Source organism: Pempheris klunzingeri, chromosome 5 (genome assembly GCF_042242105.1).
Source record: "Pempheris klunzingeri isolate RE-2024b chromosome 5, fPemKlu1.hap1, whole genome shotgun sequence".
NCBI lineage: Eukaryota > Metazoa > Chordata > Actinopteri > Acropomatiformes > Pempheridae > Pempheris > Pempheris klunzingeri.
The window spans coordinates 1,528,865-1,556,500 of record NC_092016.1 but is presented as its reverse complement, the minus strand read 5'-3'; the positions used below and the strand labels follow the sequence as shown (position 1 = coordinate 1,556,500).

General features: G+C 43.0%; 3 protein-coding genes and 2 non-coding genes across 8 annotated transcripts; 1 reads left to right on the top strand and 4 right to left on the bottom strand.

The window, feature by feature from the left end:
• Window positions 1–638: 638 nt before the first annotated feature.
• On the bottom strand, window positions 639–3,667 carry mphosph6 (M-phase phosphoprotein 6). Its single transcript, XM_070831235.1, has 5 exons — window positions 3,515–3,667; window positions 2,965–3,077; window positions 2,396–2,486; window positions 1,293–1,396; window positions 639–995 (listed from the first exon to the last, which is right to left on the bottom strand). The coding sequence occupies exons 1-5, from the start codon at window positions 3,560–3,562 to the stop codon at window positions 857–859; spliced, it is 495 nt and encodes a 164-aa protein (XP_070687336.1). The 5' UTR covers window positions 3,563–3,667; the 3' UTR covers window positions 639–856.
• A 901-nt stretch (window positions 3,668–4,568) lies between these two features.
• On the bottom strand, window positions 4,569–8,003 carry snx20 (sorting nexin 20). Of its 4 annotated transcripts, none has more exons than XM_070831000.1 (5): window positions 7,876–8,003; window positions 7,017–7,148; window positions 6,812–6,894; window positions 6,180–6,322; window positions 4,569–5,922 (listed from the first exon to the last, which is right to left on the bottom strand). In XM_070831000.1, exons 3-5 carry the CDS (start codon window positions 6,879–6,881, stop codon window positions 5,251–5,253), a joined length of 885 nt encoding a protein of 294 aa, XP_070687101.1. In that variant the 5' UTR covers window positions 6,882–6,894; window positions 7,017–7,148; window positions 7,876–8,003; the 3' UTR covers window positions 4,569–5,250. The 4 variants fall into 4 exon arrangements, with proteins under 4 accessions (XP_070687101.1, XP_070687103.1, XP_070687102.1 ...); XM_070831002.1 differs by having other exon boundaries at window positions 7,057–7,148; XM_070831001.1 differs by lacking the exon at window positions 7,876–8,003 and having other exon boundaries at window positions 7,017–7,266.
• Window positions 8,004–17,707: 9,704 nt separating this feature from the next.
• On the top strand, window positions 17,708–17,779 carry trnae-uuc (transfer RNA glutamic acid (anticodon UUC)). The gene has a single exon. It is a non-coding gene; the product is annotated as a tRNA-Glu (tRNA).
• Window positions 17,780–18,219: 440 nt separating this feature from the next.
• sall1b (spalt-like transcription factor 1b) lies at window positions 18,220–23,583 on the bottom strand. Its single transcript, XM_070830402.1, has 5 exons — window positions 23,520–23,583; window positions 21,113–22,755; window positions 20,654–20,866; window positions 19,484–20,128; window positions 18,220–18,576 (listed from the first exon to the last, which is right to left on the bottom strand). Exons 1-5 carry the CDS (start codon window positions 23,581–23,583, stop codon window positions 18,220–18,222), a joined length of 2,922 nt encoding a protein of 973 aa, XP_070686503.1.
• trnae-uuc (transfer RNA glutamic acid (anticodon UUC)) lies at window positions 18,747–18,818 on the bottom strand. Its single transcript has one exon. It is a non-coding gene; the product is annotated as a tRNA-Glu (tRNA).
• Window positions 23,584–27,636: the final 4,053 nt, after the last annotated feature.

Sequence of the window (27,636 nt, the reverse complement as noted above, 5' to 3'; positions counted from 1 at the left end):
ATTTAAACCACCAAAGTCAAACAATAACATATAAAGGAACCGACCAGTAGATCAGAAGCTCCTGTGTCCTGTTCTCTAAAATCCCTGTTTTAGTGAATGTAGTCTGGTGTGTGTGCAGAGAGCGATAGAACAGCTGTTTGTGGTTAAATATAATCTAATCTCTGATGCTGCTCATGTGGGAATTCTTGAATCCTTAATGTTGAATTCCTGAATCGTTGGTCTTTCTCTAATTAAAGAGTTTGGTCTAGACCTGCTCTTTATGGAAAGCGTCCTGAGATAAAGCTGTTGTGAATTGGCGCGATATAAATAAAGATTGATTGATCTACTGGACCAGTTCCAACACTTTTAGTGCTCAACACTCTTTTCAAACCCTTTAAAAACCCCTGAGAGTTGGATGTTCAGATCAACTCCACTCTAACGGCTGTAGCTTACAGACTAGCTACAGCTAGTTAGCTTAGCACAAAGGCTGGAAACAGCTAGCCTGTTGCTCCACCTCCCAGCAACTCTAAAGCACCCAGATTAACATTTTGTGTCTCGTTTGTGTTCAGATTTGCTAAACAGACATGAATGTGTCTTTCTTAAGGTGCTGAGCTATTTCTTTAAGAGCTTTTAAAGAAACCACAGACGTACGACATGAATACGCTGAGCGATGCATTTAATGACTGTAAAAACACTCTGCTCGTCACTCAGCATCTCACAGATACATCTCTTTTAAAAAAACAGACAGGATGTACAACATCCAATACGCCTTAAAAACACCGTCCACGCTGCTCCACAACTGTCAGACGTTCTCTGTGTAGTTTATAGAAACACAGATGTAAAAAAAGAGTCACTGATATATAAAAATACACTGACGTCAGTCCTGAGGCTTCATGAACACTTTCTTTGGGTTCGTTTCCACAACATTCTGGTTGATGTCTTCCTCCTCTTCTGCCGCCGCTCTCTCGCGCTTCTTTGCAAACTTCTTCCTCATGCTTCCGACTAGACTCTCGTACCTGAAGAGGGAACGAACGGCAAGAAAGAAAGAATTAGAGATTCCTCCTGAATGCAGAGAATAACCCGTTAAATAGTTAGAAACCTTTATATGATCCTTTATAAGTCCACTCTTTAACCATTTCACAGGAAACTCTTTACATTAGTACGTTAAAGCAGGAAACATTTAGCTTAGTTTAACTCGCTGTCAATGAAAAAGCAGTTAAATATTCATCCCGTCTTTCCTTTAAAGCTAAAGAAACATTTCATCCGTCTGATCCTGAATAAAACGAGCCGCCAGAAGCACTTCCTGTTTTTACCTCAGGGCCATTTCTTCATCCGTGACGTCCGTTTGCATCCTGCTGATCTCCTCTTCCTCCTGTTTGTCCTCTTCGCTCTTCGGGTTCATCAGCGCCATCAGTTTCTGTGGCGGACACACAACAGTGAGAGCCGTCAGCGCCCCCCCACATTCAGACGGGACGTGAAGCATTTGGTTTTTGCAGCTTAATGTTTAAGGAATGTTTTGCATTTGTCTCTGCAGCATTAGAGATCAGGAAGAGGCAGGAACAGTTTAATCAGTGACATTAAACCCTGATAATCACATCTCAGGTCAGTGTTTGTTTAGTAAAGACTCATGGTGCTTTACAGACGTTTAGGTTTTCATTTCACTGTGGACATCAGAGGTCTGCAAGAGCCAAAGAACATTCATCTGGAGCCGCGAAACCTATTTGACTCTTAAAATTTTATATATAGTTATACTACATATAACAGAACTATAGTTTGTTGCATATATGAAGTTATAGAACTACAAAAAGAAATACTAAAGGAAAACACCAAACTCTGAAGAGGCTCTGTAAAGCACTACTCTGTAAAGTCAACTACTAAAAAGTAGTTGACCTTGATATAAATAAAAACATATACCTGCAGCCTAAGAACAACATAAAACTAGTCCAGCTTGTATCTGCAGGCGGTCCAATAAGCTGGAGCTGAATTAAATGCCCTTAATTTGTTGACTGGTGATGTTTGCTGAGAGAGGAGAGGCATTTCTCTCATTTTCAGGACAATTTCATGTTTGTTAGATGCTCTGATATTTTAATGAATGTTTAGTATACTCTATAAATAACTATATTTGTTCTGCTCAGCTCTCCGCAGTAGTTCCTGCTGTAGCTGTGGACGCAGAATGTGACGCATATTTCAGTTTACCAAATATTAAAACAGGTTTTAAAAAAATAACAACATGAGAGCTGTGAGGTTGTTATGTGATGCAGAAGCAGAGCAAAACAAAAACAGGTTTCTTAGCTCTTAGTATTTTGGAGCTAAATCTTTTTCAGCCCTGACTATTAAAACATTATATGGTGTCCCTGAATGTAACGTATGCAGATAAGTCCTCATTAAACAGCATACATAATAAATTAAAACAGACCTCGACTTCTGGATTGAAACCCTTGAAGGAAATGCGACCGTACATCAGGTCTTCAAAGGGAACGAAACTCTTCTCCTCTATGATCAAGTTCCTGAAAGAGGAAACAAAAAAAAACAATTATTAGAAAGACCTCTTGGTGCAACACAAATAACAGCCACCAAAGATGTCATAACTTAAGCTATCCCTTTAAAACAGAAACAGTACTGCACCTTGTCTAAACTAAATTAAGTTTAGTCTTCTTCTCTGAATCTAAAACATTAGTGATTACTACATACAAAACCTCATAGCAATTTTAGTGAATTTAAACGTCAGCATACACCTAACCACAGAGAAACTGTCCTGTGACTCCTTCCATTGCCTGGATTAAAAGATGGCTTGGTGGCAATATTGATGCTGAAATTACCAGGGAACTCTTCTGTTCACGAATATCCCGTAGATAAAGATTTAATGGGTGTGCATGTGTGACAATTAACATATCACAATTAAATCATAGCATTTCTGAATGGAGTTTGGTGAGACGTTCTCAACTGCAGCACTGAGGCCGTTCACAGGTAGAACTTGACACGTACTCTTTAGCTTTGAGCTCTGGCAGGTCCAGATACCAGTGTTCATCACTTATGATTCTCTTCTCATCTTCCTCCAGCTGCTTCTTCGTCTCAGCATCCAGGCCCCTCTGCATGAACTGTGGAGACACACCAGATCCCACTTTATTTAATGAGAAACAACTATCTTAGAGGGGTTGGTGGGTAATAATATGGTTTAATATATTTAAATCAGCAAAACACATTTCCCTCTCATCCACAGAACCTGATTCTGAACTGTAACTACACTATGTAAACTACACATCCACATGTAACAGCTGAAACTGATGTGAGTGAGATTATTTGGTGACTTTATTGAGTTTCAGGCACATTTGGTAGCTCAGTTACATGCCGAATTAATAACTGGTTCAAAAGGTAACATAAACATGTATCCAGTCCAAGATTACCTAAATTAGCGGTTTCAAAACCAGCACGAAGTTTTTTCTTGTCAGATTTCTGAGTGAAGTTTGGAGGAGCCTACCCTGAGAGCTAAAGCTAGCTAAAACACGGCTTTGCTAGCAAAAACTGCTTCACTTACCTTCATGCGTAAGAGGTTTTTGGAGAGTTTCACAGAGTCGTTCGCCATCGCTGAAGGGTTTACGGGTGACAAACTAAACTACAGGAGGGTTTGAGCGTCTGAAGAATCCGTTTTCAGCCCAAACCACGAGCCGCCGCTGCTCCACGCAGCTGCCGTTAACCCGCTCAGACAGAAGCAGCCGAGCGCCGAGCAGCTTTTAGCAGTTAGCAGTCCGGCTAATCTACCTGTGATGTCACTGATCTTCAATAGCGTCTAATAAAATCATCTTTATTTTTGAAAACAAGAAGATTGACTGAATAATTTCTTGTGAATAACATTTTCAAGGAACACAAATTCTATTATTAAGATTAGTCTACAGTATGTTCATTATTTCAGTACAGAAAGAAGCAAAACAATTCTCTGCACTTTGGTTTAAGGCATCAAAAGTGATGAATAAATAGACAATAAATACATTAAATTAAACCAACTTCAATTTAAACACAATCTGTGTGTGACCTTCTGTATCCTATAGTATTTTTAATATTCTGTGGTGTTGCTGTACTACTTTATATTTCACCTCATTAGCTGTACGAGTGCTTTAGTTATGTGACTTATATACTTCATACTGTGAAGGTTTACACATTCCTGCCCAAACTGTACAGAGTTTCATTATCAAATCACTTATTTGACTCATTTTTAAAATATATTTTGAATTTATTGTTTTCTTATTATCTCTTACTACATTAATTGTTATGCACCTAAAACAATTCCTTGTATGTGAAATCTTATTTAGCAATAAATATGATTGTGATCCTGCTGACTGAACCTTTATGTTGTGTGTCTTTTACTCAAGTTCTGTCTGTATCGTACTCACTTTAGAAGAAAAGTGAAGTTGGTTGGGCAAGTGTGGTGTTTTTGGGGATTCCAGTTCCAGTTGTGTTGAAACTGTTGAAATACAGTTTGTTGACTAATTTGTGTTGAAAATGCAGAAACAGGACGACACATCAGTTCCTCTACATGATGTGTAGAACATGTAGGACTGTAGACGAGCAGCACTCAAGGAAACTCGAGGAAAGAAGAGATTCAAAACATTTACTTTAGTGCAGCTGACAGATTCATAGTCACTGATCAGTTTGACCTGTAATCAATCACATTGATCTGGGCCTGTATCAGCACGGTTTGTCAGGTTGATTACAGCGGAGCCATGATTATGAGTTTGGGACAAAACAAACACTTTGAAGACATCATTTGGGATCTGGGATCTTTTATATTCTATAAATTAAATGATAACTGATCGATTGATAATGACTTTCTGCCGTCACGTCAGACTCAGTGACTCTTCTGTCCCTAATAAAGTGACGACTAAGCTTCAGCTTCAGCTCAGAGGTCGTATAACCGAAGTGGACGTGGCCACCGTGACGCCATTTTGAAGCCTCAAGTTTGGCTTCATGGGCGTAGACATCTTGGTTTTTTTTGGAGCCAGAAGTGACATCATTCCACAAAGACCTCCTCTGATTGGTTAGTGAGCAGGAAGCCCCGCCCTAAAGCCCTCTCACTTCCTGGTGTATTTTCCTCTAAATGAACTAAATGAGACATCATCAGGAAAATGTTCAGTTCATTTCCTCATTGACTTCCATCCAATCAGACTTCCTGTTTGGAGCCAGTGGAGTCGCCCCCTGCTGGACATTAGAGAGGAAGCAGCTTTGAGGCTCTTCAGCATCGGCTTCACTCTTCAGGCTCTTTGGTGTTTGGCGTCATCAGAGGAAGTCCTGGACCACCAACTCCTTCAGAGAGCGGAGGGACACTTTCCCCCTCTCGGCGTCTCTCAGGACGCTCAGCTCCTCCTGAAGCTGAGCCACGGGACGTCCCAGCTGATAGCCCAGATCCACCAGCAGCTCCAGCAGTGCGGCTCTGTGGTGTTTCAGCCCGTAGCGTCTCACCGGAGGCAGGGCCCTCTGAGCGGCGACGAACGCCTGCTCCGGTTCCTCCAGGTCCCGGTGGCAGACGGCGAGGGCGGAGAGAGTGGGTACGGTCAGGGTGGGCTTCTGCCACGGCAACAGCTTCTCCTCGATCTCCAAGATGGTCCGCAGCTGCTCCACGGCTGGCCCAAACTGGCCCGCTCGCAGGAGGCCGTGCGCTCGTTTCTGCTCCTGCTCGGTGAAGAACTTGGGGAAATGAGGCGAATGTCGGACGCAGCGGGCGGCGTAGAGTTTAGCCAGGTAGTCCTGCAGGGCCAGGCGTCGCTCCGAGATGATTTCGGGGCAGAAGTTCCCGGTGAGGAGCTTGCGGGGGAGAACCACCTCCTCCAGCTCCTCGTTGAACTCCTCCAGCAGTTGGTGGTGGAAGCGGGAAAAGTCGCTGTAACGGCGCTCCACCGACACACGGTGGGAATCAAAGCTGCCGGAGCGCATCACCACCACCTGGTAGACCTGGAAGCAAACGGGACAGAAGAAACATTACAACAACGGTTTAGCAGTGGGAGCTGAGCCAGGCTAGCTGTTTCCATTCGTTTCCAGTCTTTATGCTAAGCTAACTAGCCGCTAGCTTTAGCTTTATAATCAGCGTGAAGACACGCTTTACACTGAATTTATTGTATTTTTTGGTTTTTTAAAATTCCTTTAATTATATAAATATCACTGAGATGTGGGGAAGTGTGTGTGTGTGTGTGTGTGTTTTAGTGTCTCACCACATATTTGGACAAACTGTGTTCAATGATACGAGTGGACGGGATCTCAAACAGCAGCCTGACAGGTCGCTCCCTCTTCTTCACCTCCCGCAGGTTCTGCTGCAGCTCCTTGGTGGTCAAACTGGAACAAGTGGGGGGTTCGTCTGCACACACACACACACACACACACACACACACACACAAATACTCAGACACTTCATCCAAACGGCTTTGTTAGATATTCATTTTCCCTCTCTATAGATCTTTATATGGTTGAAAATACTCCATTATGAGCTAAAGTACTTAATCCAAAAGTTACTTAAGTAAAAGACTCATTTGTAAGAAGTGAACCGTGCGTGAGGAGAGCTGGTGACGGTCTAGAGACTTTACAGACTGTGTGTCAGGCTGTGAGGAAGTGAATGAGTGTGTGTCACAAAAATGTTGAACTGTTCCTTTAACTGAGCAGGTCTGTTGCTTTCCTTCAATCAAACACGCCCGTCTTGTTTTTGGTTTCTATCGTCTATGTGTCTTATTACTGTATTTAAAGGTATTTTCTAACGTGTTTTCTTGTCTTCATGTGAAACATGTTGTTGAAATATGTTGCAGAATTAAACTTCAAGAAGAAGCTGCAGGTTAATAATCGGGTCAGAAACCTGCGTCAGGAGAGAACAGATCCGCCCCAGCCGGGTCCTCAGCGTCCCTCTCTGGCTCTGGTTCTGCCATCACGGCCAAACAGCTGATCCACAACACAGAGAACATCTTTAGTTCACCTTCTTTGACATCGACCAGCAGGTCTGTTCCTCACTCACTCATGATTTAGGATGTTTATCACAGTGACTGAAGTAAAAAGTCTCTTACCGCTCAGCGTGAAGCGTGAAGGCTTCAGAGTCTGTCTCACCTTTCTGTTTCAGTGTCTGGAGGGAGGAGCCTTGTCTCCTACCAGCTGGGTGTGACCTCCAGAGAGAGGTCAGCAAGATCCAGCATCCACCTCTGGATTATGACGTGAGACAATCAGAGTTAAATAAATGTTGTTCTCTGATTCATGGGTGGTGCAGCAGGAGGTTGGAGCAGACTCCACGACTGTCTAGGTGTCTTTTAGCTTGCTGGAAGTCAGCGGGGTTACTGAGGTGAGACAGACAGCAAGTACTGGTTAGCCAGACTAATACCACACTGTAAGGTAAACAGGTAAAGGTCCTCCTCTGACGACCTCACTGAAGTACAAGTGAGTTTTATGTACTTAAAGTAAAAGTATTCATGATGCAGTTCAGTGAAAAGTCATCAATCATTTCCCTCTGAAATGTGGAAGAAGTAAAGGCAGCAGGAAATGAATGTAGTAAAGTGCAAGTATTTTACTTACCACTGCTGTGTGTGTGTGTGTGTGTGTGTGTGTGTGTGTGTGTGTGTGTGTGTGTGTGTGTGTGTGTGTGTGTGTGTGTTGTCAGAAGAGGAAGTTCAGATTCATACCAGAGAACAAGAGTGAAAAACAGAGTGTGTGTGGAGGAAGTGAAACTACCGAGCAGGACGGTGGCACACTGGTGTTTAGATTATTAAACCGGTAAAAATGTGTTTAAAGCTGCTCACACTGATCCAACATGTAGCTCAGCGTTTGTTTTATGGAGGCAAACACACCAGACGGGTGGAGTTTACCACAGCAGCTGAGCCCCTCAGTGCCACAGAGCTCAAAGTGAATTTATGTGATAAATCATGAGCGACTCACCTGAGGAGACGTGAAGAGTCGGTCTAACCTCCACCCGTCTGACCCTGCAGGCTCCTGACAGTCAGCTCGGGTTAAAACAAACGCTCCCCTCCTTCTCCTTCTCCTTCTCCTTCTCCTTCTTCTTCTTCCCTCCACACAGTCTGCAGTGCTGTCATCCTCCCTCACTCATATTCACAGACGTGTTGCCTTCAGGTGCCGTTCCTCTCTGCTCCTCTGGGTGGAGACACGTTCAAGGGACGTTTTATTTCATCTCTCACAGTCAGACAGTTTGATCAGGCTGATCAGGATCAGGAGATCAGGAGAAATCAGAGCTTTGCTATCAAGGATCAACTCATTCATCTTCATGTTGTGGCTGTTTTTCAAAGTACCGTTTGATTGTCTGAAGTCCAGGTCAGCAGAGCTCCAAGTGATCAGTGTTATTGTTTTTATATCAGGTCCATCTGTCAGAGAAATATCCTTTAATCTACTCAAACAGTCCTGAAGCTGATAACTGAGGAGCTTTGTTTCATTTTAAAAAAGGTACAAAGCTGCTGACTTTATTCAAAAAGAGCAGTGCAGTTTTTGTGGGAAAATAAGTTGTGATTTGGAGTTTTGTTGCACTCAGTCATTAAAATGGCTCCTCAGGCCTCATGTTTCAGCTTAATGTTGAACAGAGAGTATTTTTACATGTTCAGGTGTGACTGGTAGACAGGCTGCAATGGTCGTAATGTAATCTTTAATTAAATTAATCACAGTAGATCACCACTAGAAGAGCTTGTTTGATCCACTGACAGGCTCAGAGTGTTATTCTAAGTGTGTGACAGCATCACGGAAAGGATCCCTACAAAGAGAGACCTGGAAGATCCTTTTGGTTTAACCACAAACAGCACACACACCAGACTACATTCACTAAAACACTGATTTTAGCTCCTTTCATACAGGAGCGCCTGTCTACCGCTGCCTTGACTGGTTAGTTTGTGTCCTCTTGTGTGTTACACAAATATTCTGTTAAATCTTACCTAACCTGTGGAAATACCAAAGTCATACAATAACACAAACTGGTTGTGATGCGGTAGACCAGCAACCCCCGATGTAAAATGACCGTTTTTCTTAATGGAGTCTGGTGAACAGTGATACAACAGCTGTTTCTGGATGGTGACACCAAAATATTTTTAAAGATAGTGTGTGACAGCATTATGAAAGGATCCCTACAGAGAACCTGAGACTTGGTGTGACTTTAAAGTCTTTAAAGTGTTTTTAATCCTTAAATGGTTTTAAGATATAAAATAGTTTAAATCTTATTTTTTTAGAAATGAAGCTGTGACCATAACAAAATGCCTCCACAGTTAGTTCATGTTCTGGTTTTAGTTTATTTCAGATATTATATATATTATAAACTCATCCATTGTCTGTTTATCTGTGTGTTTGTTGTTCTGTGTTTCTGCAATTTAAAAAGGAGATTTAGAACTTTACTTCATTAAATAAAGCACAAAAAAAGTAAAAGAAGAAGAAGTTTCAGATGTTTAGACATTCGTTAAAGAGATTGATGTAACTCTAAGGTTATTTTAAGGAATATAAGATATAAAAACAGGCTCCTGGTGAATATGTTTGCACCAATATTAGGAATGTCAGACGGCATTAACAGTCCGTGAGTCATAATGCAGGAGCAGCCGTTCTCTGCACACTGGTGTCCATTTATGAAACAATCGTCAGTCTGTGAACATCAGTGTCTCTTTCATGCAGAAAATAAGCACATGAACGAGCGCTTGTGATGGAAACAAAGGCATTTTTCTCTGAGGCCTTGTTGTTTTAACAAAGCAGGCTGGAGCTCGATGCATTTATTTATCGTTTTTATACATTTCTGTTGGTCTGTACCAGCTGGAGAGGAGCACAGGTCTCTGTTTGTTCTGGAGGCGTACAGTGAGACGCTCAGTCAGCTGACGGACCGACGCTTTAGCTGAGAGAAGATGGACAAAGAAAAAAAAGCATCATTGTGATTTCTTTAATGCAGTGGGTTTCAACCTTTTCTGGCTGAACGGCAAAGGTGAAGTATGTCAATCACATTTCCCCACAGACAGTTTCAGACAAAGTGAGCAAAAAGAAACAGAAAACAACAAAAATAGACAGAAAACAACCCAAAGAGACAGAAAACAACCATAAAGAGACAAAAACTGACAACCAACCGACACACTGACCAAAGAGAAGCACAGAATGACCCAAAAGAGACACAAAACGACCAAAAACAAACAAAAAACGACCAAAATGAGACTCAAAACGACCAAAAAGAAACAAATAATGACCAAAAAAAGACCAAAATGAGACAAAAAAACAACCAGAGACGCAGAACGAGCAAAAAGAACCAAAAAACGACCAAAATGAGACACAAAAACAAACAAAGAGACCCAAAATGACTAAATAAAGACAGAAAATGACTAAATAGAGACAGGAAGCGACCACACAGACACTCAAATCTTTGGCTCTTGCTCTTTCGTGGGGAAGCTGGAGGCCTTTGACATGTTTTACCTTCAGAGGTGACACTGGGCCAGGTGGACTCAAGGTGATGGTGAACTGTATGTTGGCAAATAGAAGTGACTGACAGGCTCAGAGTGTTATTCTAAGTGTGTGACAGCATCATGGAAAGGATCCCTACAGAGAGAGACCTGGAAGATCCTTTTGGTTTAACCACAAACAGCACACACACCAGACTACATTCACTAAAACAGGGATTTTAGCTTGCAGACCATGGGTGTTCACTAACCATTTAAAACAACTAAGGCAGAAGAGTTTGAGTGTTTTTTGGTATTTTAGAAGGTTAGTTAACGCCAAAGTCAAATAACGACACAAAAAAATGAACTGATTGAGGAAGCAGTAGACCAGCAGCTCCTGTGTGCTGCACGGTAAAATCACAGTTTTTGTCAATGGAGTCTGGTGGCTTTGAGGAGGGCAACACAACAGCTATTTCTGAAAATCATTTCAAAATGCTTCTTTTTTTTAAAACGACTTTTTATACTATTATGCAGTTTAACCCTTTAATGCCTAGTGTATCATAGTGTTTTTTTGTATTTTATCTGTGTTTTATATGTGTTTGTTTGTTTAAGATGAACAAACTGTGAGCAATAAATTGCAAAAAAATGCCGGATGTAGAAAAAATTATACAAATTAACTTTTAAATATATATATATTATATTTTTGTAATTTCGATAAACACTCCAGTTTCAAAAAATTGGAATGGTTCAGGCTTTAAAGGGTTAATCTACACTCCCCTCCAAAAGTATTGGAACAGTGAGGCCAATTCCTTTATTTTTGCTGAAAACATTTGGGTTTGACATCAAAAGATGAATATGAGACAAGAGATCAACATTTCAGCTTTTATTTCCAGGTGTTTACATCTGGATCTGACACACAACTTAGAAGATATCATTATTTGTAACGGAACACCAAATTTTTAGGCGAGCAAAAATATTGGAACAGATAAGACTTAAAATAGATTAACGTGAAAAGACTAAATATTTAGCTGCAAATCCTTTGTTTGCAATAACTCTTGTCTCATATTCATCTTTTGATGTCAAACCCAAATGTTTTCAGTCTACAGCAAAAATAAAGGAATTGGCAGAAATACGGAAATAAAGGTGGAAATACTGAACAGGCAGCCCCGGCAAAATAAGTCCCTGAAGTACTCACTGCTGCTTGTCAAGCTTCCTGCTGGGAGACAATATAAAAGCGAGGAGGACAGACAGATGTTTGAGTCTCCTTCCTGCTCTTTATTCTTCCTCTCTGTCTTATTACTCCTGTTCTTTTGTCCTTGTGTGATCTTGGGTGTTGCGTTCAGGGACGGCGATGATGATGGTGATGGTGATGGTGAGGATGATGATGGTGCACAGCAGAGATAAGCTCTCAGGCCGACTGTGTGAACTGGTGATAAGGACAGAAAGTATGAACCAGTAATGGACACAGTTTGGAACGAGGACGTGAATATTTCAGAGCAGCTGTGACTGATTAATATTTGGTGACACCCGGATGATTCATGGCCCCTCTGAAGACGAGCCGCCTCACGTGGGAAGTTTTGCATATTTACATTAAAGGTTTGTGATCATACGTGATGATATCTGGACGTCTTTGTGTTTGTCATTGTGCACGAGCACCTTCACCAGGCTGGGATAATGGGAAGTAACCCTAACAAGTGAAGAGGACAGAAGATGATGATAATAAACAGAAAACATCATAATTAATTTAAAAAAAACAGGTGAATATATAAATCCTCCTCTCCAGTGTTTGATTTATTGATTATCACCAACATTTTCTTTAAAAAACACCACAAAGTTCCCCCCCGTATATCTTCACACACTCCCGTCTGTTTGTTTTTCCATAGAAACACATGACGAAATGCCTTTAATATATTAATTCATACCTGGTTTGTTTGTTGTTTTTCTATCATATATCTATTGAGACACAAGTCTATCAGTACATGGAGGTTTCATGACACTTTCAGCAATTGAGTTTTGCAAATAAAACACACACAAATGTACAAGAGCAGCTGAAAATATCAGTCGATTCATCGATTAGACAACAGACAGACAAAGCCACCAGACTCCATTGACAAAAACAGTGATTTTACCTCACAGAACTCACAGTTCATGTGACTTTGGTCTGGTTTTAAAGGGTTAGTTAACACTAACTGACCGAGGCAGTGGTCGACCAGCAGCTCCTGTGTTCTGCAGGGTAAACTGTCAACGGTTGATTCATCAATAAGTCAATAGGTGAAGATTGTATGATATTAATTTCCAGTAAAATGTTTCCTGGTTGCAGCTTCTCAGGTGTGAAGCTTTGCTTTGTTTTTCCTCTGAATCATCTGAGTGTGTTTTTAATGATGTTGATCTTCGGACACAACCAGCGGTGTGAAGGAGAGAAACTATGTCTGACACTAAATAATCCACACTGAGCTCCAACTGGTGACGTTTTCTCTGCAAACCTGACAGGAAGTGGGTGCACAGAGCCGAGCCTCTGCTCTCTGATCACACATGACCTGTGCAGCCAGAATCACGCTGTTACCCTCGGACAGGGGGGCTCCGCTGGGGGGCCGGTGTGTGTGTGTGTGGGGGTGGGGGGTGGCGTTCGGGGCGTCCGGGTGGGACAGGGAGATTTTCAGCCCGTCGCATATTTGGCAGGTCTTCTTGTTATTGAATATTTCCATTGTCGGGGTAACAAAAGTGCGGTGATCACTGCTGAAATGCTCACAAAGGAAATGCCTTCTTGCAAACAACATGCTGAGCCGAGCAGTTTTGATGTGAAATATGCAATCATTAGAAAAGCACCTTTGTTTTATTGTTGTTGTTTTTTTTAAGTAAGCCGCCGGGAGCATTGTGCCGCCTCTGACATGTACCACCAACATGCACACACACACACACACACACACACACACACTGCACATCTGAACACAATAAGGACAGGCAGCAGGGTGTGACTGCTCTCTGTGGATGTCCAGGCTTTTCTGCTGCTGGTTGTGGTCACACTGTGATATCACCATGACGGCAAGCAGCTACTTTAGTGAGATTTTAGAAGTCGTCCTCAGACACTCTGTAGTGGATTTAGACTCACACACACACACACACGTCCTGCTGCACCAAACGCTCAATTGAGCAGCGAATGTGGATTAATCCGCCGCTGAAAATAGTCCCTCTGCAGTTGCACTGTTCTCTCCTGTTCATTTGTCCTGTTTAAACCACATAATTGTGATTTTATAGATTCACGTGAGATTTAACGTGGCAGTAAGACAAACCGGCCTCATCAGCCAGACTGAACAGCACACGCTGGATCCTACGAGACATTCACCTGAAGAAGAAATAATTAAGACATTTAATAATATTCTAGAAAATGCCTTTTTGTTTGAAATGATTGCTGAGAACATGCTGTGCTAAATGGTGTATTTATAAGACTTATAAGTCTTTAAGAAATAAAGTAGAAGCACTCAGACCCTTTACTCATGTAGAAATACTGTATATAATATATAATATAAAAGTATATATGCAAATAATAAGTAGAAGTACCTCAAGTATATATCTGTGTGTCATTATCAGATAGTTAATCCATGTCACTGGTGGAGTCCAGTGGTTCCCAACCTGGGGGTCGGGCCCCTCCAGAGGGTCCCCACATAAATCTTATCGTGGTCGTCATATCATTCATCTGTTCATCAGTGTGATCTCTGAGACACACCTGATCCACGTGATCACCCAGACGCCTGAGAACGATCCAAGTCGATCAGAAACATCAGCGACATGCAGGACTGAGAAACACTCCGATATGTTAGATATCATCTAATATCAGCTGCTGAGATGAAGCCATGTGAGAAGTTTAGTGGGAAAATCTTACGTCAAAAAACAAAAAGATTAGAAACAAGTGTGTTTTAAAAGCTTGTTGTATCATCAAGAGAGTCAAATCTTCACCAAAGTCACACAAAACACAAACTAGAACCGATCAAGGCGTCAATAAACCATCAACTCCTGTGTTCTGATTAAATTAGTGTCTATAATTCATCTGTAATGCATCACGTTTGATAAACTAAGCTTATATTTTGTATTTAATCTTGATCTTCAGTGTAGCCTGGCTGATCCCTGCAGTGGTGTAATGGATGGAGTAGAGAGAAACACTCACATGAAGTACAAATACCTCAAAACTGCACTAAAGTACTTGAGTAAAATAACGTCATATAATGTGACGAGAAGGAGTGAGTGTCTGTATTTCACTACAACATTCAAAGTGAAACAGTCTGGAGTCTGTGTGCTGCATTTTTCTCTGTGTGTCTGTCAGAGATATCCATCTTTGAGAGGCTTTGTGCCCGTTTTGTTTCAGGCTTTAGTTCTCTGTGTGGAAGCTGAGCACTCATCACTCTGGCTGTGACCACGGAGGACCGAGGCTTCGGCTGTCAGAGGTGAACACGCAGCCCTGAACACAACATCAGCCCTGAACACAACATCAGCCGGACCACAACATCAGCCCTGAACACAACATCAGCCCTGAACACATCAGCCCTGAACACAACATCAGCCTTGAACACAACATCAGCCCTGAACACAACATCAGCCCTGAACACATCAGCCCTGAACACAACATCAGCCCTGAACACATCAGCCCTGAACACAACATCAGCCCTGAACACAACATCAGTCCTGAACACAACATCAGCCCTGAACACAACATCAGCTCTGAACACAACATCAGCCCTGAACACAACAGCCCTGAACACAACATCAGCTCTGAACACAACATCAGCCCTGAACACAACATCAGCCCTGAACACAACATCAGTCCTGAACACAACATCAGCCCTGAACACAACATCAGTCCTGAACACAACATCAGCCCTGAACACAACATCAGCCCTGAACACAACATCAGCTCTGAACACAACATCAGCCCTGAACACAACATCAGTCCTGAACACAACATCAGCCCTGAACACAACATCAGCCCTGAACACAACATCAGCTCTGAACACAACATCAGCCCTGAACACAACAGCCCTGAACACAACATCAGCCCTGAACACAACATCAGTCCTGAACACAACATCAGCCCTGAACACAACATCAGCCCTGAACACAACATCAGCATTGTAGGATTTTTAATGCATTAATTGGTAAATTCCTCGGTAAAATAAGTATTTGGTCACCTACAAACAAGTAAGATTTCTGGCTCTCACAGACCTGTAACTTCTTCTTTAAGAGGCTCCTCTGTCCTCCACTCGTTACCTGTATTAATGGCACCTGTTTGAACTCGTTATCAGTATAAAAGACACCTGTCCACAACCTCAAACAGTCACACTCCAAACTCCACTATGGCCAAGACCAAAGAGCTGTCAAAGGACACCAGAAACAAAATTGTAGAGCTGCACCAGGCTGGGAAGACTGAATCTGCAATAGGTAAGCAGCTTGGTGTGAAGAAATCAACTGTCGTGAGATTTTGAGTGAAAACCTCCTTCCATCAGCAAGGGCATTGAAGATGAAACGTGGCTGGGTCTTTCAGCATGACAATGATCCCAAACACACCGCCCGGGCAACGAAGGAGTGGCTTCGTAAGAAGCATTTCAAGGTCCTGGAGTGGCCGAGCCAGTCTCCAGATCTCAACCCCATAGAAAATCTTTGGAGGGAGTTGAAAGTCCGTGTTGCCCAGCGACAGCCCCAAAACATCACTGCTCTAGAGGAGATCTGCATGGAGGAATGGGCCAAAATACCAGCAACAATGTGTGAAAACCTTGTGAAGACTTACAGAAAACATTTGACCTCTGTCATTGCCAACAAAGGGTATATAACAAAGTATTGAGATGAACTTTTGTTATTGACCAAATACTTATTTTCCACCATAATTTGCAAATAAATTCTTTAAAATTCCTACAATGTGATTTTCTGGATTCTTTCCCTCCATTCTGTCTCTCATAGTTGAGGTGTACCTATGATGAAAATTACAGGCCTCTCTCATCTTTTTAAGTGGGAGAACTGGTGGCTGACTAAATACTTTTTTGCCCCACTGTATATGCATATGTTAGGGTTCATCTGACCTCAACCCTAACCTTTCACTCCACTGTCCCACTGTTTTACAGGCACCTGAACTAACCACAAACACCCAACTGTCCCGCTGTTATTACAGACACCTGAACTCACCACAAACACCCAACTGTCCCGCTGTTATTACAGACACCTGAACTAACCACAGACCCTGACTGTCCCGCTGTTATTACAGACACCTGAACTAACCACAGACCCTGACTGTCCCGCTGTTATTAGACACCTGAACTAACCACAGACCCTGACTGTCCCGCTGTTATTACAGACACCTGAACTAACCACAGACCCTGACTGTCCCGTTGTTATTACAGACACCTGAACTAACCACAGACCCTGACTGTCCTGCTGTTATTACAGACACCTGAACTAACCACAGACCCTGACTGTCCCGCTGTTATTACAGACACCTGAACTAACCACAGACCCTGACTGTCCCGTTGTTATTACAGACACCTGAACTAACCACAGACCCTGACTGTCCCGTTGTTATTACAGACACCTGAACTAACCACAGACCCTGACTGTCCCGCTGTTATTACAGACACCTGAACTAACCACAGACCCTGACTGTCCCGCTGTTATTACAGACACCTGAACTAACCACAAACACCCAACTGTCCCGCTGTTATTACAGACACCTGAACTAACCACAGACCCTGACTGTCCCGTTGTTATTACAGACACCTGAACTAACCACAGACCCTGACTGTCCTGTTGTTATTACAGACACCTGAACTAACCACAGACCCTGACTGTCCTGTTGTTACGTTGTTATGTTGCTGATCACATGTCAGTTGTTACAGACATGTTATAGATCTATACGCTCCGACACATTTCCATTAGCAGAAACGTGCTACAGCTGCAGAAACGAAGCCATTTCAAGAACACAGACCAAAATCTAAAACTAGAACTGTTTTAGAAGTGGGAGGAAAAGTGGAATAAAGAGGTAAAGACTCAGTTTGTCTTTGTTTTGAGTCTTCGGACTGTGTTTCTGGTTAATGTGTCAGGTCGTTGTAGCAGGAACTCACACCTGCTCATCAAATTATTGCTCTATAGCGCCACCAGTGGTCAAACACTGCTGCTCCTTGAGGTGAGGATGAACTATAGCTCACCTACAGCCCGGTCACACAGGTTTACAATTCAGCTTTTCAGTAGTAGTATGAACTTCCTGTCCTGTTGTCTTTTCAAATCTTCATCGTAGGAAATGAATCGAGTTAACAGAGTTAAGAAATAAAGGCTGTCTGTAGGTGTGAAGAATACATCAAGAAATCAAGAGAAGGGTTAATTACAAAACATCCCATATGGTCTAGCGGTCAGGATTCCTGGTTTTCACCCAGGTGGCCCGGGTTCAACTCCCGGTATGGGAACGTGGGACATGTTTAGTTTCTACCTCTTTCTGAATGACGACAGTCTTTAAAACTTGGAATAAAATACAAGGGCCTGTTTTGGTTGTCAACAAGTCAGTAGTTATAATTGAGAAAGTAACACAACAAGAGAAACCCAACACAACCCAAATTATAAAATGATTTTTGTTCAGTAAGACTTAAAAACAGAGATAACTTGCAGACAATCACACTAATCGTTATGTTTAAAAATCTATTGCACATGATGACATTATTCTGTATACTGACATGTTACGTATGTCAGCTGTAAATTCATGCAAAACAAAAGAATGTGAACTTTGCATTCAATAAATTAACATTTTACGTACATTTCAAATGCCCATTAACGCAGCATTAAGACTTCTGCAGTATTAATGCTCCTAAAAATTGTTTCTTCCTTTTGTTCCCTCCATCTAATCAGTGAATCAGCAGTAACTCCTCCCATTGATAACCAGAGGGCCGCTGCGGTCAGTCTGGTGACCGACACCAGCGCCTCCTACAGGTGTTCTCGTCAGTCCTTCGTGTCCCGAGGAGAAGGACACACCTCCGCCCTGAATCACACAAACATCATTCATCCTCAAACCTGCCGAGAAAACCTCCGGACTTTGGCTCCAGTGGTAAACCGACTGTCCGCTGTTGGAGACCATCGCTGGATTCTTCTGCGGCGGCTCGGGAAGTTTAACCAGACGAGCGCCGAATCCCGCTGATGATGATCTGTCCACAGAAAGTCTGCGGCCTCTCCTACTGGTGGCGCTGTTCCACATGTGAGTTCCCATATGAACCTGCAAGAGGGAAGTCATTGGTTACGATCCCGGATGTGGTGATATCTCTTCCCAAGAACAGCCACTGTCCAATCACAACTAAGCAAGCCTTCCTGTTTTGCACTTTGTTTTAAAGATTTGTTGTTAAATTCCCATATTTTATGCTGGTTTAAGCTTGGTTTAAATCATAATTCCCATACCGGGAGTTGAACCCGGGCCGCCTGGGTGAAAACCAGGAATCCTAACCGCTAGACCATATGGGACTGAAAGCAGGGGTCACGTATCCTCTAATTCTTGGCGGGATTTAAAATTAAAAAGATTTAGTCAGGTATTAGCTGCTTGGTATTATCCATCTTTAGCTAACGTTGTGATAAACCGCTCTATAAACCAGGTGATCACTGTTATATTTATATTTATATTTATTTGCTATTGCTGTTTTTTCTTCTACTATTGCTTCTTTTCACTCTCCCTGTTCAATTGTTGCTGCTGTAACATGAAAATTTCCCCATTACCCATACTACCATACCATAAAGTGTGCCAGAAAAAAGATTTGGTATGATTGAATACATAGTGTGTCTAATGCAGAGGCCAAATGGGTCTTTTCCACCACATGGACTTCAGTTAACACAACCTGGAGCTTCCCATGACCCGACCTCGTAAGAACCTGTAAGGTTCTCAGTTCTGTGTTGTGTTGTGTTTCCACTGTGTTTTAAAAGCAACACCACTTCGGATACCAAACGTCGGGATTTTTATATGTTTGGTAGGAGGCTGCAGTTCAGCGGTGGTACTGACAGTTGAACCAGCTGTTCATTGTATCGCCTGTATATGGGTTGGACACTTGGACACGGTCTGACACAAAGGTTCGATGGAAACAAAAACAGAACTCTTGTTAATCTGTGAGACCTAAAAGTATACAGGTGAAACTAACCTTTAGATTTCCTTTGGTGGTGAACGCTCGTCCACAGACAGCACAGGCAAATGGCCGTTCCCCGGTGTGAGTCCGCTCATGGATCTGCAGAGCACTGGAGGATGAGAAGCTCTTCCCACAAGTCTTGCAGTGGTGCTGTTTGGGCGTCCGCCGAGGTGGCGCTGCGGTAAATACAGGGGATCCATAAACGGAGGAGCTCTGTGAATGACCAGAATGATCCTTGCCATTCCTAAAGTTCAGGAAATCAGTCACCTCCGTCTTTACAGCTGGTGAGCTCATGGACAAGATGGAGCCGTTGTGGTTGGGGGCTTGGCTAGGATTGGAGGGCTCAAAGAGGTGTGGCGGGAAGTCCCTCATTTGATGGGTGAGCATGTGTTGCTTGAGATTCCCCTTAGTGGAAAAGCCCCTGTTGCATGTTGTGCAGATAAATGGCCTCTCCTTGGTATGGCTCCGGTAGTGGATATCCAAGGCACTTTGACAGGCAAAATTCTTTCCACATATGTCGCAGTAAGTGTTCTTCAGGGCCCCCTTATCTCTAAGCTCGTAGATCAAGCTTGAAGAGTCCACGGCGTGGTTGAATAACTTTAGGTCACTGGACGCTGTGGCAGATGCACGAAGTGTTAAAGTGGTGGAGTCGAGCCACACCTGGAACGGTTTGTCAAGCCTTGCAGTTTTAAAGTACATTGACGCTTGGCCATTAGGGGAGAGAGACCGTGTGGGGGCTGAACTGTCAGACGTGGGGAATGTGCCAACCCAATGACCACTTTCAGCGGCCGGTTGGTTGTTTGTTTGAACACATTCCTCATTTGATCCTTCTGGCCTCTCCGTTTTGATCCATTTGAGCTGCAGCTCCCCATGTGGCCCTTGATAACTTGTCTTCTTGTTAGCATCCATTAGATTTTTATTAAACGGAGATGGAGACAGTTGGATGGCTAAGGAATTGAGTCTGGACAATCTTTTGCCACGAAAGCCCCCATTATTGTTGTCTAAAATGTTATGCCTGTGATTCAGTTTGGTTTTATCCCCAAATCCTTCATTACCATCCACTGAGTATTTCTGCTTTGCATGGTTGGTATTGGGTAAGTGACCTTGCATGTGCATGTGTACATGTTGCTGCAAGACTACAGTGTTCGTAAACTTCCTTTGGCAGATGGGGCACGAGTGCTGAACCCTCAGTGGGACTGTGGCACGGTGAACGGCTTGGTGTGTCTTCAGGTTTCCTTTGGTGGTGAAAGCTCGGCCACACAGTTTACACTGGTATGGACGCTCCCCTGTATGCGTCCGATAATGCATCCTCAGGGCACTCTGACAACTGAGTATGCGGTGGCAGATGACGCACTCGTTTGGGTCTGACACTCCTTTGCCAGTGGTGTCTGATGGCAGCTGGAGAGCAGGGTTGTCCGAGTATTTTAACGAAAGAAATCCTGAAAATAAGTTAGAATGTGGATGGGCGAATGATTTGGGTATGACACTGGCTGACTCCTCTGACTTTGTGGTCATCATTTTAGAGACTAAGTTAAAAGATGGTTTTACATCTTCGCTTGGAAGATTCATTGTTCTTTGCTGCCCAGTCTCCACTGAATCAGAGGCTTTTGTAGGGTTTGCTTTTGACTTGAAGTCCGAGCTTGCCGCTGAATCAAAGTATGGATCACCCTGAAGAAGGGGAATGGGTAGTGAGATAGGGTTCTCCTCTTTCTTGATAAGGGAGGACAGGTTTGTTGAGTCTGACTCTTCCAGGGAACCAGAGGTCATTGTAGGTGGGGATGATGGCCCATCAAACCATCTGGCAGCAGGAACTCCAGCATTGCTTTGGACGTTGTCCAGATGCTCTTGGATAAGATACGGGTTCATTTGGATGTGTTGGTACCTCTCTTTGTGCCTCTGAAAATGAACCTTTAAGTTCCCCCGGGTGGAGAACCTGTTGCCACACACGTTGCATTTGTACGGCCGCTCTCCGGTGTGTGATCGCAGATGAATTTGCAAGGCACTGTCCCTCCCAAAAACTTTGGCGCAAAATCTGCATTTGCGTTTGCAAAGAGACTCTTTCAAAGACAACGTGGGTGCAGAAAGCATCGGATTCTTGCATTTCCTCTGTTGGGCCAAGGCTGCCAAGGCATCTAGGTCCTCAACAATCGCACTGATGTTTGGTATAGAAGCTGAAGCTGTGTGCTCACTGCTAGATGAAGGTTGAGGTAAGTGGGAGTTGTCAGAGGTCTTACTGGTGAAGCAGTTCTTGCTAAACATCAGAGAGGACATCTTGGTTCTGGACAAGATATTAAGTTGGGCGTCAGAGGAACCGCAGTCCATGTGTTGTTTCTTGGAAACGTGCTTGTGAACTGCTGTCGTCATGAGTTTACTTAGAGCTTGTGGGGACTCTGAGCCTGAGAGCCCATTTTTGCAGTCAGACTGGCTTTGATTTAGCAGCTCAGTGGCTGTAAAATGCTTGAAGTCGCTTATGCTAGCAGACTGAGTTGATAAGCATTTGGCTATCCCAGCAGCTGCAGCTAGTTGCTGGGACAGATGAGCACTGAGAGCCTTGAGCTGACTGGTGGGCTTTGAAGGTGACAGGTCTTTGGTGCAGATCACCAGGGTCTCTGGGATCTCGGCTTGGTGAGAAGCAACCAACATTACCTGGTGACGGATTTGATCAATTAGCTGCAGCTGGTGGATCTGCTGTATCTGCAGGGCGAGGAGCTGCTGCAGCAGAGACGAGATGGCAGTCTTACTGTGGCAGCTGTCTGACGGCGTCAGCTGTGAAAACTGAGCCACGGCCACTTTAGTGCTCTCAAGGTTTTCAATAATAACGTTGCTCCTCATCCAGGAGTGTCCTCCTTGGTCGGCTGAGCAGCCAGGTGGAGGTGGAGGTACAGATTCTGGGAAAACTGAGGTGCATTCAGTGCCGGCGACGCTGTGGTTGCTGCTGTTGCTCCCTGGGCTTTCAACACTTCTACGGCTGCTTCTGCTGCTGAAATAATCCATGAATTCTGCACTTTTGTTGGATCTGTCCTGTGATGTGGTGTTGCAGTTTTCAAAGTTATTAACAGTTTCTCCCAGCTCCCCTGCTGGGCTGGCCAGTAATGAGGCTGCAGGAGGAGTTTTGCTGCCGGACAGCAGATCTTCATCCTCATTCACAATCAGAACTGGAGGATTTGGAGAGCAATCTCTTTGATGTTGTTCCAGGTCTGATAGCGCACTAAACTCAGCACAGCATTGGCTGCAGACATGAGCACGATCCACTGCAGAAGGAGACTCCAAACTGACAGACACATCTTCTGAAACAGATAAAAACAAAGGGGGAAAATCATTTCTGCCATTTTGCCACTTCACTTTTCTGGAACATTTTCTCAACATTCATAATTGTCTCTGTAGCAAAGGAATGAAAGGATGACTGAAACAATCTATTAAGTCTTTCAGTTTTCTACTCTCGCCTTTTAAAAGTTGAGTGAATTGACCAGCAACAAAAAAAGAACATCTTAATTTAAGAGTTGTCTGAAAGTCATGTAACATTAGAACCAATTTCTCACCTGAGTGAACTCTGCAAATGACCAAAATGTTTTAATTAAGAATTAATTGCAATCTTAACACTTAGAATGAGCCTATATACATACGTACATACAAGAATTCACATTTTAATGTGTTGCAGATTTGATTCAAGCTCCAATTAAACAGATTAAACTCTCGAAATGAAATAAGTTACAATCAATCAATCATACAAGAAAACAATAGTAATACAGATTTGTCCCCTATAGTATAGTATAGTGTATCATAGCACAACTGTACACAAAGGATGTGAGTGATTACTATCACACTATACAGCAGTAACAGTAGTAGTATTTATATATTATAGGACTATTGTAAAGGTCTGTGATACAAATATCATTATAGATTATCTGATTACTACTTTTATACATAGTGACCTCATTAGCCCACATGGTATATTAAGAATATTAAAGAAGATAAAGAGAAATAAAGATCATTTTGTGTTTCATCCACAGACAAACAGAAAGAATCACAACAAACAGCTGAAATAACTCACCAGTGTTCAGAGATAAATCAGTCTGGAAGAGCTGCTGTGGTTTGAGCTGTTTCCTCCGCGACATGTTTCCAACTCTGACTGACCCGAGCAACTCAGAGAGAGAGGGAGAGAGAGAGGAGAGAGAGAGGGAGGGAGAGAGGGAGAGAGGGGGGGAGAGAGGGAGGAGAGAGAGAGGGAGAGAGGGGGAGAGGGGGGGAGAGAGGGAGGAGAGAGAGAGGGAGAGAGGGGGAGAGGGAGGGAGGAGAGAGAGAGGGAGAGAGGGAGAGAGGGAGAGAGGGGGGCATAGAAAGCACAGTATTTGTCATAACAAACCACACCCCCTACATACACACACACACACACACACACACACACACACACACACACACACACACACACACACACTTATTAACCCCTTACAGTCTGAAATCATCTGTTCTGGTCGACAGGGTGACCAGACGTCCACACAGGTGATCTGTGGGACAGTTAGACAGGTGATCTGTAGGACAGTTAGACAGGTGATCTGTGGGACAGTTAGACAGGTGATCTGTGGGACAGTTAGACAGGTGATCTGTGGGACAGTTAGACAGGTGATCTGTGGGACAGTTAGACAGGTGATCTGTGGGACAGTTAGACAGGTGATCTGTGGGACAGTTAGACAGGTGACATGTCCTCATGTCCTGGAGCAGGTTCAGGTCATTCAGATATTTGTATCAAGGAAGAGACTGAAAGAGGGTTCAGTGCTGGAGAACAGGTGACATGAAAGAGTCTGCTGAGAGATGGAAGTTAGAAATGAAACATAGAGTTGATTAGAGGAGGAATCAGTGCTGGAGAACAGGTGGGGTCCAGGTGGGTTTGTCCAGACTCTCCTGAGTGACGAGGAGACAGTAAACCATCTTGTATCAGTCCTGTCGGGAACATGATGTTAATATTTCAGTCTTTAACTCGTCGCCCAGGTGAGCTGAGAGCTTTTACCTGACAGGTGAAGAGTTCACTCAGCCAGTCGTCATGTGACCCGACCGATCTGCTCTGATTCACAGCTGATTCACACACACACACACACACACACACCTGACATCGTCCAGGTGTTCTCTCACACTCTTTGAAAGCAGACACTTTGTCATTAGAGATGAAGACTTCCCAGCAGCTCAGACCCCCGGGGCCCTTAGCAACACACTGCAGGGGCCAAAACAACGAGGAGGAGTCATCAACAGTGACTGAGCTCCACTTCCTGTCTGCCGCAGTGTGACAGGAGAGCTGAGATCCATCCAGTGTGTGAGTCACCTGCAGGTCTGTAGACTGAAGTGAAGCGTTCAGGAGACCAGAAAACAGCATAAGGAGCTACATTATTCCTTTAATCCGCCTGAAATCAGTCCGATCACAGATTCCAGCTCATCCGTCTCTCACAGATGATGTGATTTCTGCTCCGTTGTTGGCGGCTTTCCTACTTGGAATGTTTTTGTACCTCCTGTAGGATTCTAGAACACGACATCATGACGCATTAGAACACGCTGTGACCTCACAGAATTCTAGAACATGACATCATGACGCATTAGAACACGCTGTGACCTCACAGAATTCTAGAACACGACATCATGACGCATTAGAACACGCTGTGACCTCACAGAATTCTAGAACACGACATCATGACACATTAGAACACGCTGTGATTACGAAGCCGTCACACATTGGCAAAGTAAAGTGATCGATACGCGAAAATTGTTACGTACGTTTATAAATATACACCAATTGGCAATTCAGTGTAACCAGTGAACCTAACCTCCTGGAGTACCTGCAGTGAACACACACAAACACAGCGACGCCTGTCTTATTAGTCTTATTAGTTACAGTTTATTTACCGTACAAAGACGCTATAAATAAAATGACTATTAACAAGTAGTAAAAACAATATATTAGCTATTTAGTCCATTTTGTTTGAAATATTGATTATTACAAGTAGCCAATGTTAAATTAACACCAATCTACATATTTATAATATTCAAATATTTAGTGTAAAAGGGGTAAAACCAAAGGAAATTGGCTACTTTGGAATCAATAAGAAAAGGACGAACATCAGAGGAAACACTGCCGTTTTCTGGGGGTTTGTTGTTCTGATCTGTTGTCACCCAACAAGCACACGAGACTTTGATAGAGTTTTGTTTATCAAACCAAAGTGGACTGAGTCCACGGGAACGTAAAGACTTCAGCAGATTTACTGCCGTGTCACGCCGGAGGTGTGAATCTGCGGTTTGTGATGCTGATAAATCTCAGAGAACATGTCAGCAGCTGCGTGTGCTTTACAGCTCCGTCAGTATTTGATGGAGCGAGTTTACGACGTGAACTCAGCTGCACAAAACTTTGTTCGTCTTCTGAGAAATCAAACTTTCAGGATTCAAACACAACTCATAAAGCAAACAGCTGTCAGCAAACACTGGGATGTGGAGACTTCAGATCAGCAGCAAAGATACAAACATCCTTAAGATATATTTGTTGATAATATCATAATGTTGGATGTCTGGTGTCTGGTGGATTCTCATTTAGAGAAAAATTAAGTTGTGCGTCATCAGTGCAGCAAAAAAACCTAAAGAATATGTATTATTCTTAATATGTAACGTGCAGACAGAAGGGGACCCAGGACAGAGCCCTGAGGTGCTCCACACTTTCATCTTTGATAGCTCTAAATGAAACCCCTTACAGGAGGACTTTGGTATTTTTAAACCTACTACCTATTTGTACATATTTTGGTGTGTAAACGATGTCACAGCCTGGTTCAACAGACCATGATACAGGGTGGAGGACGGCTGTACACTGTAAAAACTGAGTAGCTCCTGGAAAAACCTTCAGGTTACCCCAAGAACTTAGGGGATCGTCCAAGAAGACGTTCCTCAATGCTCTGCAAGAACCTTTAGGATTCCTCAGTATGGAAACCTGGAAGAACCCAAGTTCTTAGAGGATCTTTATGCTACTATTTCTCTCTTCACATGATTGGAGTCGACACTGTGAAGCCGGATGACACCTCAGAGGGAGTTGGTGACCCACTGGGGATCGATTTCATCTATTTCTGGAGTTAAATAAGCAGAAAATGTGAGGAAGACTCTAGTTTTTATGCAACAGTGCACAGTTGGTATTAAGTCAAATGATAAAGTTCCATTAAGGGTCATTAAAATGGAAATTAATGATTAACATCATCCAATGCAGTAGTAGTGATAAACAGCCATTTTGTTTGCTGTGAATATTTTGATCCTGTGTATTGAATTGATGTATTAATTCATTAATTATTGGCAATATCTGTAAAATCTGTAAATAGAAGCTAATAACAATAATCTATTATTATTATTATTATTATTATTATTATTATTAATGCTATTCGTTTCATTACCACAGCAGAACTTCTACAGGTTCCTCACAGAGCTTCAAAAGGTTCCTCGAGTGACCTTGAAGGTTCCTTAAAGCATTTTAAGAAGTTCCCCCACAGTTTCAAACTGAAGAACGTCCAAAAGTTCCTCGAGGATCTTATAGTTTTAACAGTGTAAGAGGGAAGAGACAGAGTGCTCACACAGACCAGGTGACGACCCTCCACATCTGCCCACCTGGAAGAGAAAAAGTAAATATAGTGGAACCAAATGCTGAGACAATAATAAAGAACATTCTTAGATTAACTTGTAGTCTTAGAGAAAGTTTCCCTATTATATGATCAACCCTCTTACCAGATCCAATCCACCATCTACCAACCTTGGATTCAACACTAATTTGTAGAAAAAGTGTTGGAACTGGTCCAGTAGATCATCTAAAGCGTGATCCTTTGGGACAACTGCACCTGATCACAGTAGGTCCACTAAAAGAGCTTGTTTGATCCACTGACAGGCTCAGAGTGTTATTCTAAGTGTGTGACAGCATCATGGAAAGGATCCCTACAGAGAGAGACCTGGAAGATCCTTTTGGTTTAACCACAAACAGCACACACACCAGACTACATTCACTAAAACAGGGATTTGTTGGTTTTAAAGAACCCTTCAGGCCTGGAAATAACAATGAAATCCACGACTATTCCAGGTGTTTCATAACATAACAGTTGGCTTTTTATTTCTCAGACTTATTGAATTCACACCCACAGCATCATCTAGTGGCGACGCAGAAA

Coding starts and splice junctions, on each gene's coding strand:
- snx20 (XM_070830999.1), bottom strand. CDS start 6,917: ATGTTCTCTGTGTTGTGGATCAGCTGTTTGGCCGTGATGGCAGAACCA. Junction 6,323..6,811: donor TCTGTTCTCTCCTGACGCAG/GTTTCTGACCCG, acceptor GTGTGTGTGCAG/ACGAACCCCCCACTTGTTCC. Junction 5,923..6,179: donor ACAGTTTGTCCAAATATGTG/GTGAGACACTAA, acceptor GTTTGCTTCCAG/GTCTACCAGGTGGTGGTGAT.
- sall1b (XM_070830402.1), bottom strand. CDS start 23,583: ATGTCGCGGAGGAAACAGCTCAAACCACAGCAGCTCTTCCAGACTGAT. Junction 20,867..21,112: donor ATCCATACTTTGATTCAGCG/GCAAGCTCGGAC, acceptor CCTGCTCTCCAG/CTGCCATCAGACACCACTGG. Junction 20,129..20,653: donor GTGCCACAGTCCCACTGAGG/GTTCAGCACTCG, acceptor AAACCGTTCCAG/GTGTGGCTCGACTCCACCAC.
- mphosph6 (XM_070831235.1), bottom strand. CDS start 3,562: ATGGCGAACGACTCTGTGAAACTCTCCAAAAACCTCTTACGCATGAAG. Junction 3,078..3,514: donor AAAACCTCTTACGCATGAAG/GTAAGTGAAGCA, acceptor GTGTCTCCACAG/TTCATGCAGAGGGGCCTGGA. Junction 1,397..2,395: donor GTTTCAATCCAGAAGTCGAG/GTCTGTTTTAAT, acceptor TGTCCGCCACAG/AAACTGATGGCGCTGATGAA.